We start from the raw sequence: 14,212 nt of genomic DNA, 5'->3' as shown, positions 1-14,212 counted from the left end.
TTCCTTAACTCGTCATTCCAAACGGCGATCCTATTCCCAAAAACCCGCAAGCAATTCTCCCTTCGCCATCAAAATATAGAACAATAAATAATTTAAATGTTCGAACCAAAAGTGAGAAGAAATAGGAAATAATCCTTCAGCGCGATCAATTGAAACATGGATGAACCATCCGTTTCGAAATGGTTGTTCTGTCATCAGTTGCATTGGTGGAGACATTCGTGGTCGTGAATCGTGATGGTCCGATCTGATAAAACCGCTAAAAGTGTAAATTTGTTTGAGTTCACACATACACTATTGTAAACGGACCGGTAAGGTGAATCGGAAGATTCAGGACTGAAACGCGGCAAACAGTATGTTTCTCACAACAAAAGCAATACCAATCATGAAAAGAAAACAAAAACATATTCTATGAAAACCTGGTTACAGTAGACATATATACCAACCTAAATATTTGAAGACCAATGGGCACGACTCCATAAGACCAAGAACAATTCTTCAAGACAAACTAGTATAAACAATCCGTAAACAAAAGCCCATCTCATTGATGGTGGGAAGACGCCTGCAATAGTCCATCTCTGATCTGGGTGGCAACATCACGAACTGCCCCAGGTCCATGGGGGATGAAAACTGCAGAGGATTTAGAGGCAGCACCAATCTCCTTCATGGTGTCAAAATATTGTGTGACAAGAACCATATCCATAACATCCTTTGCAGTGGTTCCTGGGACATTGACTGAGAATCCCAGCACACTGTCTCTTAGACCATCCACTATTGCCTGACGTTGACGAGCAATACCCAATCCAGATAGGTACTTGGACTCGGCTTCGCCCTCAGCACGTTTGATTTGTATAATTTTCTCTGCCTCTGCCTTTTCATTAGCTGCCACCCTTAACCTAGCAGCTAAAGAAAATAGCGCAAATCAGAAAAAAAGATCTTATGGGTGACGGGAGATTCAGTCCTGTAAAAGTTTGCAAAAGAGAATCACTTTCTTACCAGCGTTTATTTCATTCATTGCTCGCTTCACATGCTCATCAGGTTCTATGTCAACAATTAATGTTTGTACGATCTGATACCCATAAGCAGACATAGCCTAGAGAAGGTGGTGGGGGATAGGTTAGTTGAGTTTATATATGCTGCTTAAACTAACCAGTATGATGTTACGGTATTACCTTTTCAAGTTCTTCTTCCACAGCCTTTGCAATTTCATTCTTCTGCTCAAAAACATCATCCAGATTGAGCTTTGGTACAGTTGCTCTGATGACTGAAAATGTGTAAACACCAAGACAGGTTCATAACTACCAAATCAAGGGTAACTAGGATCAAATGCAAGTAAATATATATTTATGAATCCAGTTTCAAGATTTTGGTTCATACCATCAAAAACATAGGCCTGAATTTGGGTTCTTGTATTGCTTAGTTTGTAGAAAGCATCATTTGCCTTATTAGCCAGGGCACGGTATTGTATAGATGCCACAACATTGACAAATACATTGTCCTGAAGGATGGATGACAAAAGTAAAGACCAAAAATCTCATTGGAAAAAAGACCAAATATCTCCGTGCAGCCACAAAGGCACAATTTACATCCGGAATACCATAGCAGAAGTAAGTGTTAAATTCATATCTTGTTAAAACAATGACAAATTGAAACCAATAAGCAGGAAATCAAACATAGTATAAATGTCAGGAAATTGAACATAAAATAAGAAGACCAGAAGGTTGCACCCATGTTACCTAGATTTGCCAAGGACATCAGTGGACATGTTGGAGACTAAATTTTTCCTAATGTTTGAAATCTGACATAATACAACACCAATGTATGCATGGTCTCCTTGTATACATCGTATTCTAGTTTGGAACATTGTAAACTTTTCTTGACATGAAGTATGCATGGTCTCCTTGTATCATGAGTTCCAGCCAAGTAGAAAATAGTACAAAGATACTGGTAGTAGATCCTGGTCATATTAGGGAACTAAAGACAAACATGACGGAACCTATCAGACCTAGAGTCATCACAAGATCAATCATCTTAGAGATTCCTAAGGAGGTTGCCCTCTATCCATGCTTTGGAGGGGAGATGGAGAGCACATAACCATAACATGCAAATCAAAAAGCAAAATACTGTGCTCTTAGCTCCGTAAATTCTAGCATGAACATCTAAAAGAATTCTACTTATTCCTAGACGTCACTCATAAGTAAGCTAAACCAAGTTTGTGGAGTTCAGTAGGTGGGGCTTATAAGCTAGACTATAGAGTGCATGGCCAACAATTCACAATTTACCTGAGATGGGTGTGGATTAAAATATGATATGTATCCTTGTATGGATAGTGGGATAAACTCACTCTCCATGAAGATCAAATAGAGCTAGCATGTAGAAATGGATCCAAGTTGCAGAGCAGAGCAAAGTTTGGGTAAAATCACATAAAAGAGGTCACCGCTTATAACTGAGAGGTATCCAAATTAACAGAATGGACAGACCTTTGTCTTTGTCTCACACTTCACATCCAACTGCTGCAACCGAAGAGAGAGATGTCCAGCTAGCTGACTTCCAAGAAACCAAGGCAAACAATGGCATCCAGGCTCAAGTACTTCTTCAAATTTTCCAAATCTTTCCTTGATAGCTACTGTTGATTGGTCAACTTGTATACAGCAAAAAAGATTACCCATGCTGTCTAGTATGACCAAAATTGTTCATATCAACAATTTAAAAGAAAGTCAGAAAACAATCTAAAGAGATTATTGTCCATGCTTTCTAAAGAAAAAAAAATCCATGTTTTCAATGTTCTGTTCTGATATGTTTAAAAGTATATATTGTGCAGTATTCTACATAGATTGATCATCTATAATAAATGAAAAAAGAAAAATCACAAACAAATGAGAAATACGTTTTAGTAATAGATTCTGGTTTGGTTCAAAAAAAGCCATATTCAGGAAAACAGGAAAAAGAACGAAAACAAGAAAAGAACATAAAAATAAATATTAAATAATGCTCATGAAAGGCGATGTCCCCATTATTAGCGTCCAACAAATACTATATGCTACACGCAACAACAGTTAGAAGAAGTATCAGCACACAAAGAAAAGGTATTTTGCGGGGTAGAAGCGCCTATAACATTGCAATGATTTCAGGCTACTTTAGGAATTTATTGGAAATGCACCGAAACCAACACCATCCACTCAATTTTTTTGAGTGAGTTAAGAGTTTCTAAACACAATCTCTTTTATAGGTTGAATTGGGTTCAAATCTGAACTTCTATCACTATAATTCGAAAACCATTGGTAAGATAGAAACAGCTTTCAACCATAAACTGAAAAAAAAAATAATATAATAAAAGCCATCCAGAGTTTATACCAGGAAACCACCAATCTTCCATGTTTAATTCAAAAAAGCAATAGACATACACCAAATAAGTGGGAAAGCAAGGGACAGAAAAACTTACATGAGCACAATCTATCTCAAGGCTCAACCAACGAAAACAAGGGATCAAGAGAAGAAATAAAAGCCAGGTACTCTGGAAGGACAACCTGAACAAGACAATATATACACCCAAGTGAGAGAAAGAGACGCAAAGAGAGTATGTGTTCTCCCGCCAGTTGAATTAGTTTATTCTACTCGCTCATTTTTTACCATTACTATTTATAACCATTGTTAGTAATACTCGTCTAGATTTGATTTTTCGATTCTTCCAAATTCCAACAACGAATCAAGTACATACTACGAATGGGTGTCAAAATTAAGTCTGAGCTATTTGAGCTGTTCTCACGACCCCTTGATCTTGTGTTCTTAGCGGAGAGGCTAAGGAAGTTTAACTGTAAAATCCCCACCAGAAATCATACCTGAACAATATTTGAAATTACTATATCTTATTTACATAAGAAAAGTCAATAGCATCGTATAAATATACTCTTAAATAATAGAATTATAATATTAAAACAGCACATAATCTATATCGTATACTAGAAGAAAGAAGAAAGAAGCAAGAAACAAGAACAAAAATCCAGAGAGCTCAAGATTCTTTCTCGGATCCGAGGAGGAAGGTTATTGCCGTTTATGATTTGTCAACAAGACATCAAAGGACAAGTACAAAGTCTGGATAGGAAAAATCCTAGAAAAATCAAATTAGTCTGTATGTAATTGCCGTCTTATGATCCCTCTCGTCAGTCTCAAAAAAATCCACAACTACAATTTCAAAGAATATACATCGAAAATAACGAGAGAGAGAGAGAGAGATTTACCTGCTCCTCCTGGTGGTCGAAAGCAAAAAATCGAGTTTCTTCGTCTTTTCCTTTCACTCTTATTGCTCTCCTCCTTTTATTACTCCCTGTTTTAATTTTCCGTATAGCAAAGCAAAACATCTTCCGGTACACCGGATTACATACAAAAACAGTGGGTAACTGGGAATTAGTAATATATTACGAGGTGTCTGAATCAATCTGAACCGTTGGTAGAAAATGTCAAATCAAGGCTATTAAAGAATCACATGATTAAGTAATTCTAACCATCCGATCACTGTAAAGTCTCTCTCTCTCCTTTTATTTTGCTTCCTTTTTTTTCCATTCGACGACGGCGGTGGATACAAAAACAAAAAGAAATTGCACGGTATGTCATTTGATTCGTTGTGATCGACCGTATTCTCGATTATGCGAAATAATTTCAAGAGCCGGGATCACATGGTGATTCAGTTGTCGTAATGTGGAGTTTTTCATTATGTATGAATGAAGTAATAATTAAAATTATTATTTGTATCAATATAAACACTAACATTTACGGGGAAAGTAGTTTATCAAATATTTCCATCATAATAAATGCTTAAAAATTTAATAAATGATTCGGCGCTTTAAATAATTATTAAAATAAGTACTTTTAAAAAATATTTGTATAAATACTATACGGACTCTGATGCATTTATGCACGCACGCACGCACATCCATTGACTGGATCGGGTTCGGGTTCGGGATATATTCCACTTGCAAGTTGCAACCACCAAACATTTGTAGTCTGTCTCTATCAAATCAATTCTTAGAAGAAAGAAAAGCAAATAAAATAGTATCCACTCAATGGTAAACCAATTTGTTTTGGATAGAGATCAGGGTGGTTGGCTGCATATTGGAAAATATCTCGCCGGATAAAGGGTTTGGTCACCACTGAAATAACGGGATTCCAAATTTCCAAACTCAATCCTAAATAGTTCATGACATAATATTTTGATACTTGCCTGTCCTTTTCTTGTTTTATCCCATTAGAATTAGGGGTGAGAAAAAAAAACTAAAAAACCAAATTGACAGAAATTGAATCCATCGAAATCAAACTGAAAAATTGGTTAACCAAATCAATTGATTCAGTTTTGGTTTGGTATTTTTAAAAAACCGAAGATATTGATTCGGTTTCAATTAATCAATATTGAAAACCGGCAGTTAATCAAACCGATCAATATATATATATTTCTATATATTTTATATATTATAAATTAATAAATATGCATTATATATTTATAATATATGATATATGATATATTATTTATTATTTAAAATATAATATTATAACTTGTTATTATATATTTTTATAATTTATATCATAAAAAATTAAAAACTGAAAAACCGACAGTTAACCGATATATTTTGATTTAATTTCGGTTATCGATTTTCTAAAAAACCAGTACTACTGGTTTGATTACAAAAAATGCCCCACGGCTTGGTTAGCACCCCTAATTAGAACTAACTACTAAGCTTTAGAAAATAAAGACTTTATTTGGTTAAGCTAAAGAAGTTAAAAAAAGTGTTTTGAACTGTTGGTAAGAGACTAAGAGTTGCTCTTAAAACATTATCATCTAAATTCTAAAGTGAACGTGCCAACTGGTAAGGTTTGCTGTTAGTAGTTAGTAGCGGAGACTTGGGATCAAATCCCGAAATATGTTTGTGCTTTGAAATCACAAATCTTAAAGCTTATCCAAATTTTTTTGAACCATTGAACGGAGAGGAGAAACATTTATTTAGAAACTTAAAAAAAAAATGATAATTAGCAATTTTGGAAAATGCTCTTTTATGGCAGTAAAGTTCTAATAGGAAAACAGCTGTGAGATCAACAATGTTGTGAAATGTTTGTCAATCAAGAAACAATACATATGGAAGAGAAAAATTTTGAGATGGATAAATGTAAACACTTAGATGATAAAAATCTATACTCAAGATAGTTAATAAAAATTGCTTAGATATAGACCCAAAAGACACATAAGTCCATTATTAATATGCATAAATTTAAAAGCATACAAGTTTAACATAAAATTGTGTTTAGATACATGTTGTCTAACATCTATGCCCAAATATGAATAGTGTGACAATTAGGGAATCATAATATGCCACCAATACTTTAATACAAAACAAAGCGAAGCAGAACAGGCAAACACTACTTATCATCTCCTACAATACCAATAAACTATGCACAACAAAAGGAGAAAGAATATGGGTTGGAAAGCCTTCGACTAATTTGTACATCACACTCAGATATCCTAGAGCTCGGTTGTGTTGGCCTGAAGGAGGCCATCCCTTATTTGGGTCGCAATGTCTCTCACAGCACCGGGTCCATGTGGAATAAAAACAGATGAGGACTTTGATGATGCACCAATTTCCTTCATTGTGTCGAAGTACTGAGTCACTAGCACCATGTCCATCACATCCTTTGCTGTTGTCCCGGGCACATTTGTAGAGAAAGCAAGAACACTATCCCTCAATCCATCCACAATGGCCTGGCGCTGCCGAGCTATGCCAAGCCCTGCCAGGTACTTGGATTCTGCTTCCCCCTCAGCTCTCTTGATCTGCAATATCTTCTCTGCTTCGGCCTTTTCATTTGCTGCCACCCTCAGTCTTGCAGCTATTAACAAATTAAGAGTTATAACCAAAAATCATTTGATACAATCCATGATACAAAGTATTCAACACTTCTATGCTTGTGAACATGAAAGATGCTGGCCATTCACGTGAAACAAGCAAAAGACACTCACTATGTTATTTATGTAGAAGAAGATCCAAAGAATGTTTTTTCTACCCTAGCATGCATGAAGGTTTCATAATTAACATATTTTTTTTATCAGCAAAGGTGATTTTATTAAGAAAAATGATATGAGAATTAGTACAGAAACTGAGTAGCCTCGGCTACCCCATTATCCTTTAAATTAACATATTTACGTTTATTATTGGCTCCAGGAGATCTCGTATGAATAGTTGGTAATAATCTTGTATTGGAACATGCATGAAAGTTGAATTGAGAATAATTGGTATTAATGTGGTTCTCATAAATATCGAACACCATTGACTTGTATGGTCCAGAAGTGAGTATGGACTCTCTAATCATTTAATCCCTTCTATATCTTTCAAATATTTGCCAATCAGTTTAATGGAACATAAAAATTGGGAAATGTTAGGCATACATTTTATCCTTCTCTTATGCCTACTTTCCAGCCATGTCAACAGGTTGCGGAAAATATAATGTCAATCTGAGAGGGGATATCTGGATTATGTATATGTATAGTGCTGGTTTCCACATTAGCTCTATCTCCATGTATGAAATGTTTTTCTATAAAAAATAAGCTAAACCTGTGAAACTTACTAGTTTTCTTCCTCTTTCAAATAAAAAAGGTTAAAGCCCCTTCACTATATGGACTCGGAAATTCCACTAAAGTAAATATAGAATGGGAACTTAGGCTCTCCCTGGGTCAGGATTGAAATGGATTTTGGGAGGGCAGAATCGAGAGACTAAGTGAAGAAAACTACTAATTCTGCCATGACTTAAGGGTGGAGCAGAATAAATAAGTAAAAAATGGAGATATTGGGCATTCAATTCTAGGTTTATGTGGATCTTGAAATTCCTAGGGGTTAGTTATTTGAATTTTTCATAATAGAGATGGAAGTAGAATTCAATTCTATCTCCACTCTGGATGTACCTGAAAAGAAAAGATACTTTAAATTCTAGCTATGCAAAGGGCACAAACAATTACCTGCATTTATCTCATTCATTGCTCTCTTCACATGCTCATCTGGCTCGATATCCACAATAAGAGTCTGGACAATCTCATAACCATATGCTGACATGGCCTGTTGCATCCATAAAATAATAGAAAAGAACAAAATAAAACTTGGATGAGCAATCAAGATAGGTCTCAAAGGAAAACCTGTTGAAATTTTAATATATATAATTATACTTTAAAAAATTACCTTCTCGAGCTCCTCTTCAACTGCTTTTGCTATTTCATTCTTCTGCTCAAAGGTGGAATCAAGGTCCAACTTGGGCACACTGGCCCTGATAACTGAAGAACAGTAAGACCGGTAGATTAGTTTCCAATGGATGCTAATACTCATGAACATGCTAACTAAGACTAATTTTTTAAAGTTGACTGGATATAATTGTGTTGTACTAAGAAATGAAGTATGAGTGACAAAAGCAAAAGGATTAACAGACACTGATCAAAAACAACCTTTGAGGTCCAAGAAGTTTAAGTGAAATTAAGTTATTTCAAGATAGTATGATGACATGAAGTCTTTTACAGTCAAGTCTTTGTTATGTGGCATACAGATAATGCAGAAAGAGCTGGATGTCAAGAGTCCAGAATGTGCCTATGTCATGTTACTTTTAGACAATGAGTATCCTCAGGATCCCCCTTCCCCTAGATCAGGTTTGTGTACCATGCACTAGTGAGAAACTCTGTTAAGTGACTGAAAGATCAATTTTACCTGATAATCTCAATATAACCACAAGAAGGAAGAAACAAGAGAATGTATTCTCAAGTATCAAAAGATTCAAAATTCTTCTCCCTATCATGTAAAGCTCAGCATATCTTCTTCTCCAATTTGTTCAAGTAACATAGCATACAACATGCACTTTCTAAGAATGGATACATAAAGTATAATTGTAGCAACAATGGAACCAACCGCTAACAATTAAAAATAAAAAACCTTAGAATTTTACATTCATACCATCAAAAACATATGCTTGGATCTGCGCTCTGGTATTACTGAGCTTATAGAAAGCATCAGCTGCCTTTTCTGTCAAGGCACGGTATTGAATAGATGCGACCACAGTGACAAAGACATTATCCTTAAAAAAGTGTAATACAATTGATCAGAATCTACAATTGCACCATTCAAACATAAATGTAGAAATAAAAATTCTTTATTCTGGAACAAGTACATAAAACACATTGGCAGTATTGACAACAAAATAAGTGACATATATAAACTAAAAATGCTCTCTGAGCCATGCCATATATCAGTTTAACTCATATTATCATCATCCAAGTAAAAGATAGTGCATAGAGAACTATGACTGTAGTTATTCTAAAATCATTTTTATCTCAAGTGAGTGCCATTACCCAAGTAAGTAAAGATAATTAGACAGATGCATGCAGGTAAACTTTTGTGATGGTTTCAGTTTATTGTTCTTGCTCCTTCTTGCTGCTATGCTAAATGGAGTTGGATTTTCCGTATAATATTTAATGACGGATATGCTAAGAATTCAGAAGAAGATAATTGGTTCACCAATATCTTTCACCTCCCTATTTTCAAGTAGCTTTCTTTGGTTTAGCTTTAATCATTCTTGAAATATTTAATAAATTTGAATCTTGATCAATCAGATAGCATGGTAATAGTGCTTCAGAAACAATACAATAGAAGACAAGAATGTAATCATTTGAGGAAATAGGGACAACAAAAGCAGATACCTTAGTTTTAGTTTCACAACGAACGTCAAGTTGTTGTACACGCAATGAAAGATGGCCAGCTAATTGGCTTCCTAGAAACCAAGGCAAGCAATGACATCCAGGATCAAGCACATCATCAAACTTCCCAAACGTTTCCCTAATGGCCACTGTTGACTGATCCACTTGAATACAGCAAAGTGCTTGACCCATTTTTATTTCTGCAAGTAGAATGACATCTGTGAAGATCATTTAAGACAAAACAGAAAAACTATCCAAAATGCATCATCAATTAAATTCTTAATTTGTCATATCCCACTGGCAGGAGTCATGTAATTCTCCTGATGGGATGCATCCAAGAAAAAAAATACACATACACTCTACAAATATGCTCCTTCAAAGGTAAATAAACATGTAACAACAAAAAAAAATCACTACAAATCATATCATCTAAATATTGTCCTAGTATGTTCTGTAATTTTTAAATCTGTAGTTGCTTTCATATATTTTAGGACTCATATAGCTAAGTGAGTCTCTGAATCAAAGATGACAGCCATATTTGAGGCATAGGGTACCACCTGTCTAACCTCTTCCACAAAATTCTATTTATCCCACTCAGCAGTTTCAGCTGGGTTTTTTTATCTTGAAAGTTAGACGTCGGATTATTAGACTCATAACTACAAAACTTGAAACTCAAGCCATATTTTCTGGTACAAGCTGAACTAAAAGATTAATAACTTGCCTACATACATTTAACCAATTTGAAGTAAAAAAAATGGAAAATTGTGAACCAAAAATGCTTACTAACTGAAAGTTCCAGAAAACATTCCAGCATGGTTTTGGGTGTTACGGTTCTGAGACTAAAGGTGTATTGGGCCCATAAATCAAATAAATTCCATTATATAAAGCTCTAAATCATTCAAATGCAGGAATATACTTTTCAATCTGATGGTTATTTGGTGCTGATTGAAATGAACAAAATTCAGATACAGATTTGAACTTTACTAAAATTTTAAATTAAGGTAGAGACAATAGTTTGAGACCATGAGGAACTGCTTGTCTATGGTAGTTTCATTTGAAATGGTTCAGTAAGTTATAATCAGATTGAAAACATCTTAAAAAAAGAAACTGTTCAGATAAAAAGATTACCATCCAAAAGCAACTAGATTTTATAATATCATGTGGTGCCTGTTTAGTTCAATAAAGTTCTATGGCAAGACAGTAAATGTAACCTGACCCAAGTAGTTAGGATTAAGGCTTTGTTGAATTGAGTTAGGTTGAGAGTATGATTATTTCAAGGCAATAATTTACCAAATGTTGGAAAAAGGAATACAAGCAATGATCTCCTTTTGCCAAGAAAGAAAAAAAAGTAAGTTGCATCATATAACCATTATTACTCAGGAATACAACTAGCAAACCTCCTTCAGAGAGAAAAAGACAGAGAGTAGGTTGTTCATCACTTACATTGGTAGCAAGCACACAAACATCAATGTAGCATGCACCTTCAAATGAGGTGATGGAAACTATTGAAGAAAAAATATATTATGGAGGTTTTAAACGATGGGGGTATTCTATAAGGAAAAAAAAAACAATAGAAACAACTGCACCAAGTAGTTTTTGCTGATGGATTATTACAATGTTAGGATTCCCAACTAGGGAAACAATAATAAGTATAAAGGTAACCGGGAAAACTAGACCAAGTCATAATGGAATTTAATATCAGAAAGTCCAAAATGAGAGAGAATTTGATATTTAATAAAGATCATAAATTAAAGTTATAATAAAAACTATGGTTAGGGCCCTGAAACCTAGAGGAGTGGAAACCTAATGATATAGATACAAGTGAGGTAAAAGATGTTAGCATAACCATTAACCAATCCATTGACATTAAACCAATTATACCACATAGACTCAGTTTTCTCAAAATTCCCAAGTCATAGATGTCTCTGGTTGACCTTTTGATTGTTATATTCACATGTTGTCCTCAAAGACATCTATCAATGGTGTTAGTTTTAAGACCAATGGACCTTGGGTAATAAGCTAAACATATCCATTTCCAATTCTTTTGCTTGCAAATTGAAGTTTTCAACGGATAGAGTTGATCTGGAGTAAGGAGGTTAACATCTGGCCAGTACAAGGTCCCTTACCTATCTGATTGACTGGTGAAGTAAACATATGCTCAAACTTCCTCCTGTTCTCAGCATAATATTATATTACTTACCAGATTGCATCAGCAAGAGGTAGGCAAACCCTTCTAGCCTCAAACACAGAGTTCACAAGAACACAATTACCATCGGGAAAAGCAATTGAGAAAATAGAAAAGAGAGTTTTAAGGTTCAAGTAGTATGCTACTATTAACTTTTCAATGATAACAATAAGTTGGAAACAGAGTTTTCCTATTTGGAATAGCTTTCAAAGCTCGTGCCACTAACCACTTGAAATTTGTTTGATAACATACGATAAGACAGACACATCATGAAATAAACAAATATGAAATACCAACTGAGATCATGACTTCCATGCTATGGTAATCAACCGGGCAATTCACTTCACTTTATCAGTTGTTTCTGATATTCAATTAAAGAAAGGAAACGATTCATTTACCGAATCTGCACAATTCTAAAATTGTAACTAAAAGCAAAAGTAAAATCAAGATATAGAACGAAACAGTCTATCCACATTCCCAAAAATCATTCCGTTTAAAGCAAGGTCCCATAAGATTCTGAAACTTCATCAGCAAAAGTAACTTCCTAGGCAAACAAGAAAGCAACCTGAATTCCAAAATTCAAGCAGTTTCAGAGATGATGCATGATGATACTGCATCTGGCTACCCAAATGGAAATAAAAATGGAAGAAAAGGGGGAGACAGGCAAACAAAATTCTCTAAAAGTCATGATACTTAACAATTCTATAAGAAAAAAAAAAATCTTATAGCATCTCTTTCGAACGCCTATTCCTGTCTGATTTACCTAACCAAAAATCACCAAAAGAAATTATAGTCTATAAAGAACAACGCAAAATTAAGGCGAAACAATAACCTAACTATGGATTACATTGCAGGGAGGAGAGTCTACAGTTTTACAACTAAACAACTAAACCTTGCAACGAAATAACATAATAATAATCGCGATGAGAAACTATGAAGAATTTTCACCTCTCGATTAAAAGCAGAGGAAGAGTGAGAGGCGTATCATTTCAGGAAGGCGGAAGCTAGCAGCTGATCTGCCTGTAAAAAGGAAAATTAAAATGAAGACAAGACAGTACGAAGCAGAGTTTCCATTTCCGGCCAGGCCGTTCTTTCCGAGCAACAGATGGGTTGACTCCCTGTTTACATTATTTTTGTCGTTTATGTTTTAAGAAAGCAGTGGGCGTGGGCCACGCTATCATTTAGCCTAAAAAATCACATCAGCGTTCTACAGCCGTCCGATATGCACATCTCACCGTGAATATTTCGTCATCGATAGATGTTTTCAATATATAGTTGGGATGTGCTGTAGCCTGTAGGGCGCCGATGTGAATTCGCCTGGCCACGTTCATCCGACCACATATTCTCTTATACTTTATATCGCCAATATTTCCAATGTGCCGCTGGCGCTGGAAGAACGTGGCCAGCAATATACTGTAGTTATCAATTCAAATTCTCAGTCTCCAAAAGGATACTCAGTTCATAGTCTGCAAGCATGGCATCCAGCTACACAACTGGAATATCTCCTATAAATTAGATATTTTAGATATGCGGTTGGATGTAGTGTGAACAGAGGTTTTACTACGAGGAGATTCAAGTATGTTTGGTTTGATAGAAGGGAAAATCTATGATGCGGAAAAGATATGGTATGGGAAAAGTTTTGATCAATTAAAATTCACCCATGAATTTTGATAAATAACATTTGATTGGTTATCACGTTTATGATTCTAGTTGATTGGTCAAAAAATTTTCAAATATCATATCTTTTTCATATGATAGTCGAACCCTTGATAGAAAATAAGGAATTTTTAAATATTTTTTTTGAGAATTTTTTTTTAACTTTTTTTTCTCATGAATTTTGATAAATAACACCTTATTTACTATGACGTTTGTGATTTCAATTTATTGGTCAATTGTTTTTCCCATACCATATCTTTTTTCTATGTCATAGTCGAACCCTTTTTTAATCCATTGTTTTGGTATTCTTTCTTTTTTATCTAAGGGTCCATTATTCTGTAGCACATCTGGAAATCTCACTATAAGCCTTTTAACCCATTACAAGTTGCTACCATAAGCTTAGATTGAGGAAGTATTATCAATGTAAAAGTATATCAGTTAAAAAGTACATTGATCGGCTTAAAGAGTGAACTGTTGTGAAAAACTTTCACCGATACGTATCAATACTTTGAACCTTGATCTTTACATCGATTTTCAATGTAAAACTTCCACCAAAAATAAATGTGAACAAAATTGAATCTAAGTGTAAAATTTACCCCAATTCTCATTTACATCGAAAACAAATGCAGCCTTAGTCTATCCTCTACATGGGCTCACATTTCCAC

At 34.8% G+C, this 14,212-nt stretch overlaps 2 protein-coding genes across 12 annotated transcripts; both read right to left on the bottom strand.

Annotated features, from left to right (window-relative positions):
* Positions 1-245: 245 nt before the first annotated feature.
* On the bottom strand, positions 246-4,365 carry LOC104596823 (hypersensitive-induced reaction 1 protein). 5 transcript variants are annotated; one of them, XM_010258145.3, is made up of 8 exons: positions 4,236-4,335; positions 3,716-3,836; positions 3,440-3,524; positions 2,478-2,671; positions 1,375-1,495; positions 1,170-1,261; positions 994-1,090; positions 246-900 (listed from the first exon to the last, which is right to left on the bottom strand). In XM_010258145.3, the coding sequence occupies exons 4-8, from the start codon at positions 2,664-2,666 to the stop codon at positions 539-541; spliced, it is 861 nt and encodes a 286-aa protein (XP_010256447.1). In that variant the 5' UTR covers positions 2,667-2,671; positions 3,440-3,524; positions 3,716-3,836; positions 4,236-4,335; the 3' UTR covers positions 246-538. The 5 variants fall into 5 exon arrangements, with proteins under 5 accessions (XP_010256447.1, XP_088756991.1, XP_010256438.1 ...); XM_088900865.1 differs by having other exon boundaries at positions 2,478-2,667; XM_010258136.3 differs by lacking the exon at positions 3,716-3,836 and having other exon boundaries at positions 4,236-4,365.
* A 1,846-nt stretch (positions 4,366-6,211) lies between these two features.
* Positions 6,212-13,308, bottom strand: LOC104596818 (hypersensitive-induced response protein-like protein 1). 7 transcript variants are annotated; one of them, XM_010258123.3, is made up of 6 exons: positions 12,840-13,308; positions 9,710-9,906; positions 8,967-9,087; positions 8,208-8,299; positions 7,991-8,087; positions 6,212-6,867 (listed from the first exon to the last, which is right to left on the bottom strand). In XM_010258123.3, the coding sequence occupies exons 2-6, from the start codon at positions 9,896-9,898 to the stop codon at positions 6,506-6,508; spliced, it is 861 nt and encodes a 286-aa protein (XP_010256425.1). In that variant the 5' UTR covers positions 9,899-9,906; positions 12,840-13,308; the 3' UTR covers positions 6,212-6,505. The 7 variants fall into 7 exon arrangements, with proteins under 7 accessions (XP_010256425.1, XP_088757080.1, XP_088757081.1 ...); XM_088900954.1 differs by having other exon boundaries at positions 12,739-12,845; XM_088900955.1 differs by lacking the exon at positions 12,840-13,308 and adding an exon at positions 12,724-12,819.
* Between the last annotated feature and the right edge of the window lie 904 nt (positions 13,309-14,212).

Source organism: Nelumbo nucifera, chromosome 3 (assembly GCF_055504915.1).
Source record: "Nelumbo nucifera cultivar China Antique chromosome 3, China Antique-T2T, whole genome shotgun sequence".
NCBI lineage: Eukaryota > Viridiplantae > Streptophyta > Magnoliopsida > Proteales > Nelumbonaceae > Nelumbo > Nelumbo nucifera.
This window is presented reverse-complemented; position numbering and strand designations above follow the sequence as displayed.

Excerpts from the sequence above, each read along its gene's own strand:
- LOC104596823 (XM_010258136.3), bottom strand. The coding sequence starts at position 2,666 with ATGGGTAATCTTTTTTGCTGTATACAAGTTGACCAATCAACAGTAGCT. Across the intron at positions 1,262-1,374 it reads TCAGGCCTATGTTTTTGATG|TCATCAGAGCAACTGTACCA; the intron begins GTATGAACCAAA and ends ACACATTTTCAG. Across the intron at positions 1,091-1,169 it reads TGGAAGAAGAACTTGAAAAG|GCTATGTCTGCTTATGGGTA; the intron begins GTAATACCGTAA and ends CACCTTCTCTAG.
- LOC104596818 (XM_088900953.1), bottom strand. The coding sequence starts at position 12,508 with ATGCAGTATCATCATGCATCATCTCTGAAACTGCTTGAATTTTGGAAT. Across the intron at positions 9,907-12,456 it reads GCTTGAATTTTGGAATTCAG|AAATAAAAATGGGTCAAGCA; the intron begins GTTGCTTTCTTG and ends TTCTACTTGCAG. Across the intron at positions 9,088-9,709 it reads GTTGTGAAACTAAAACTAAG|GATAATGTCTTTGTCACTGT; the intron begins GTATCTGCTTTT and ends CACTTTTTTAAG.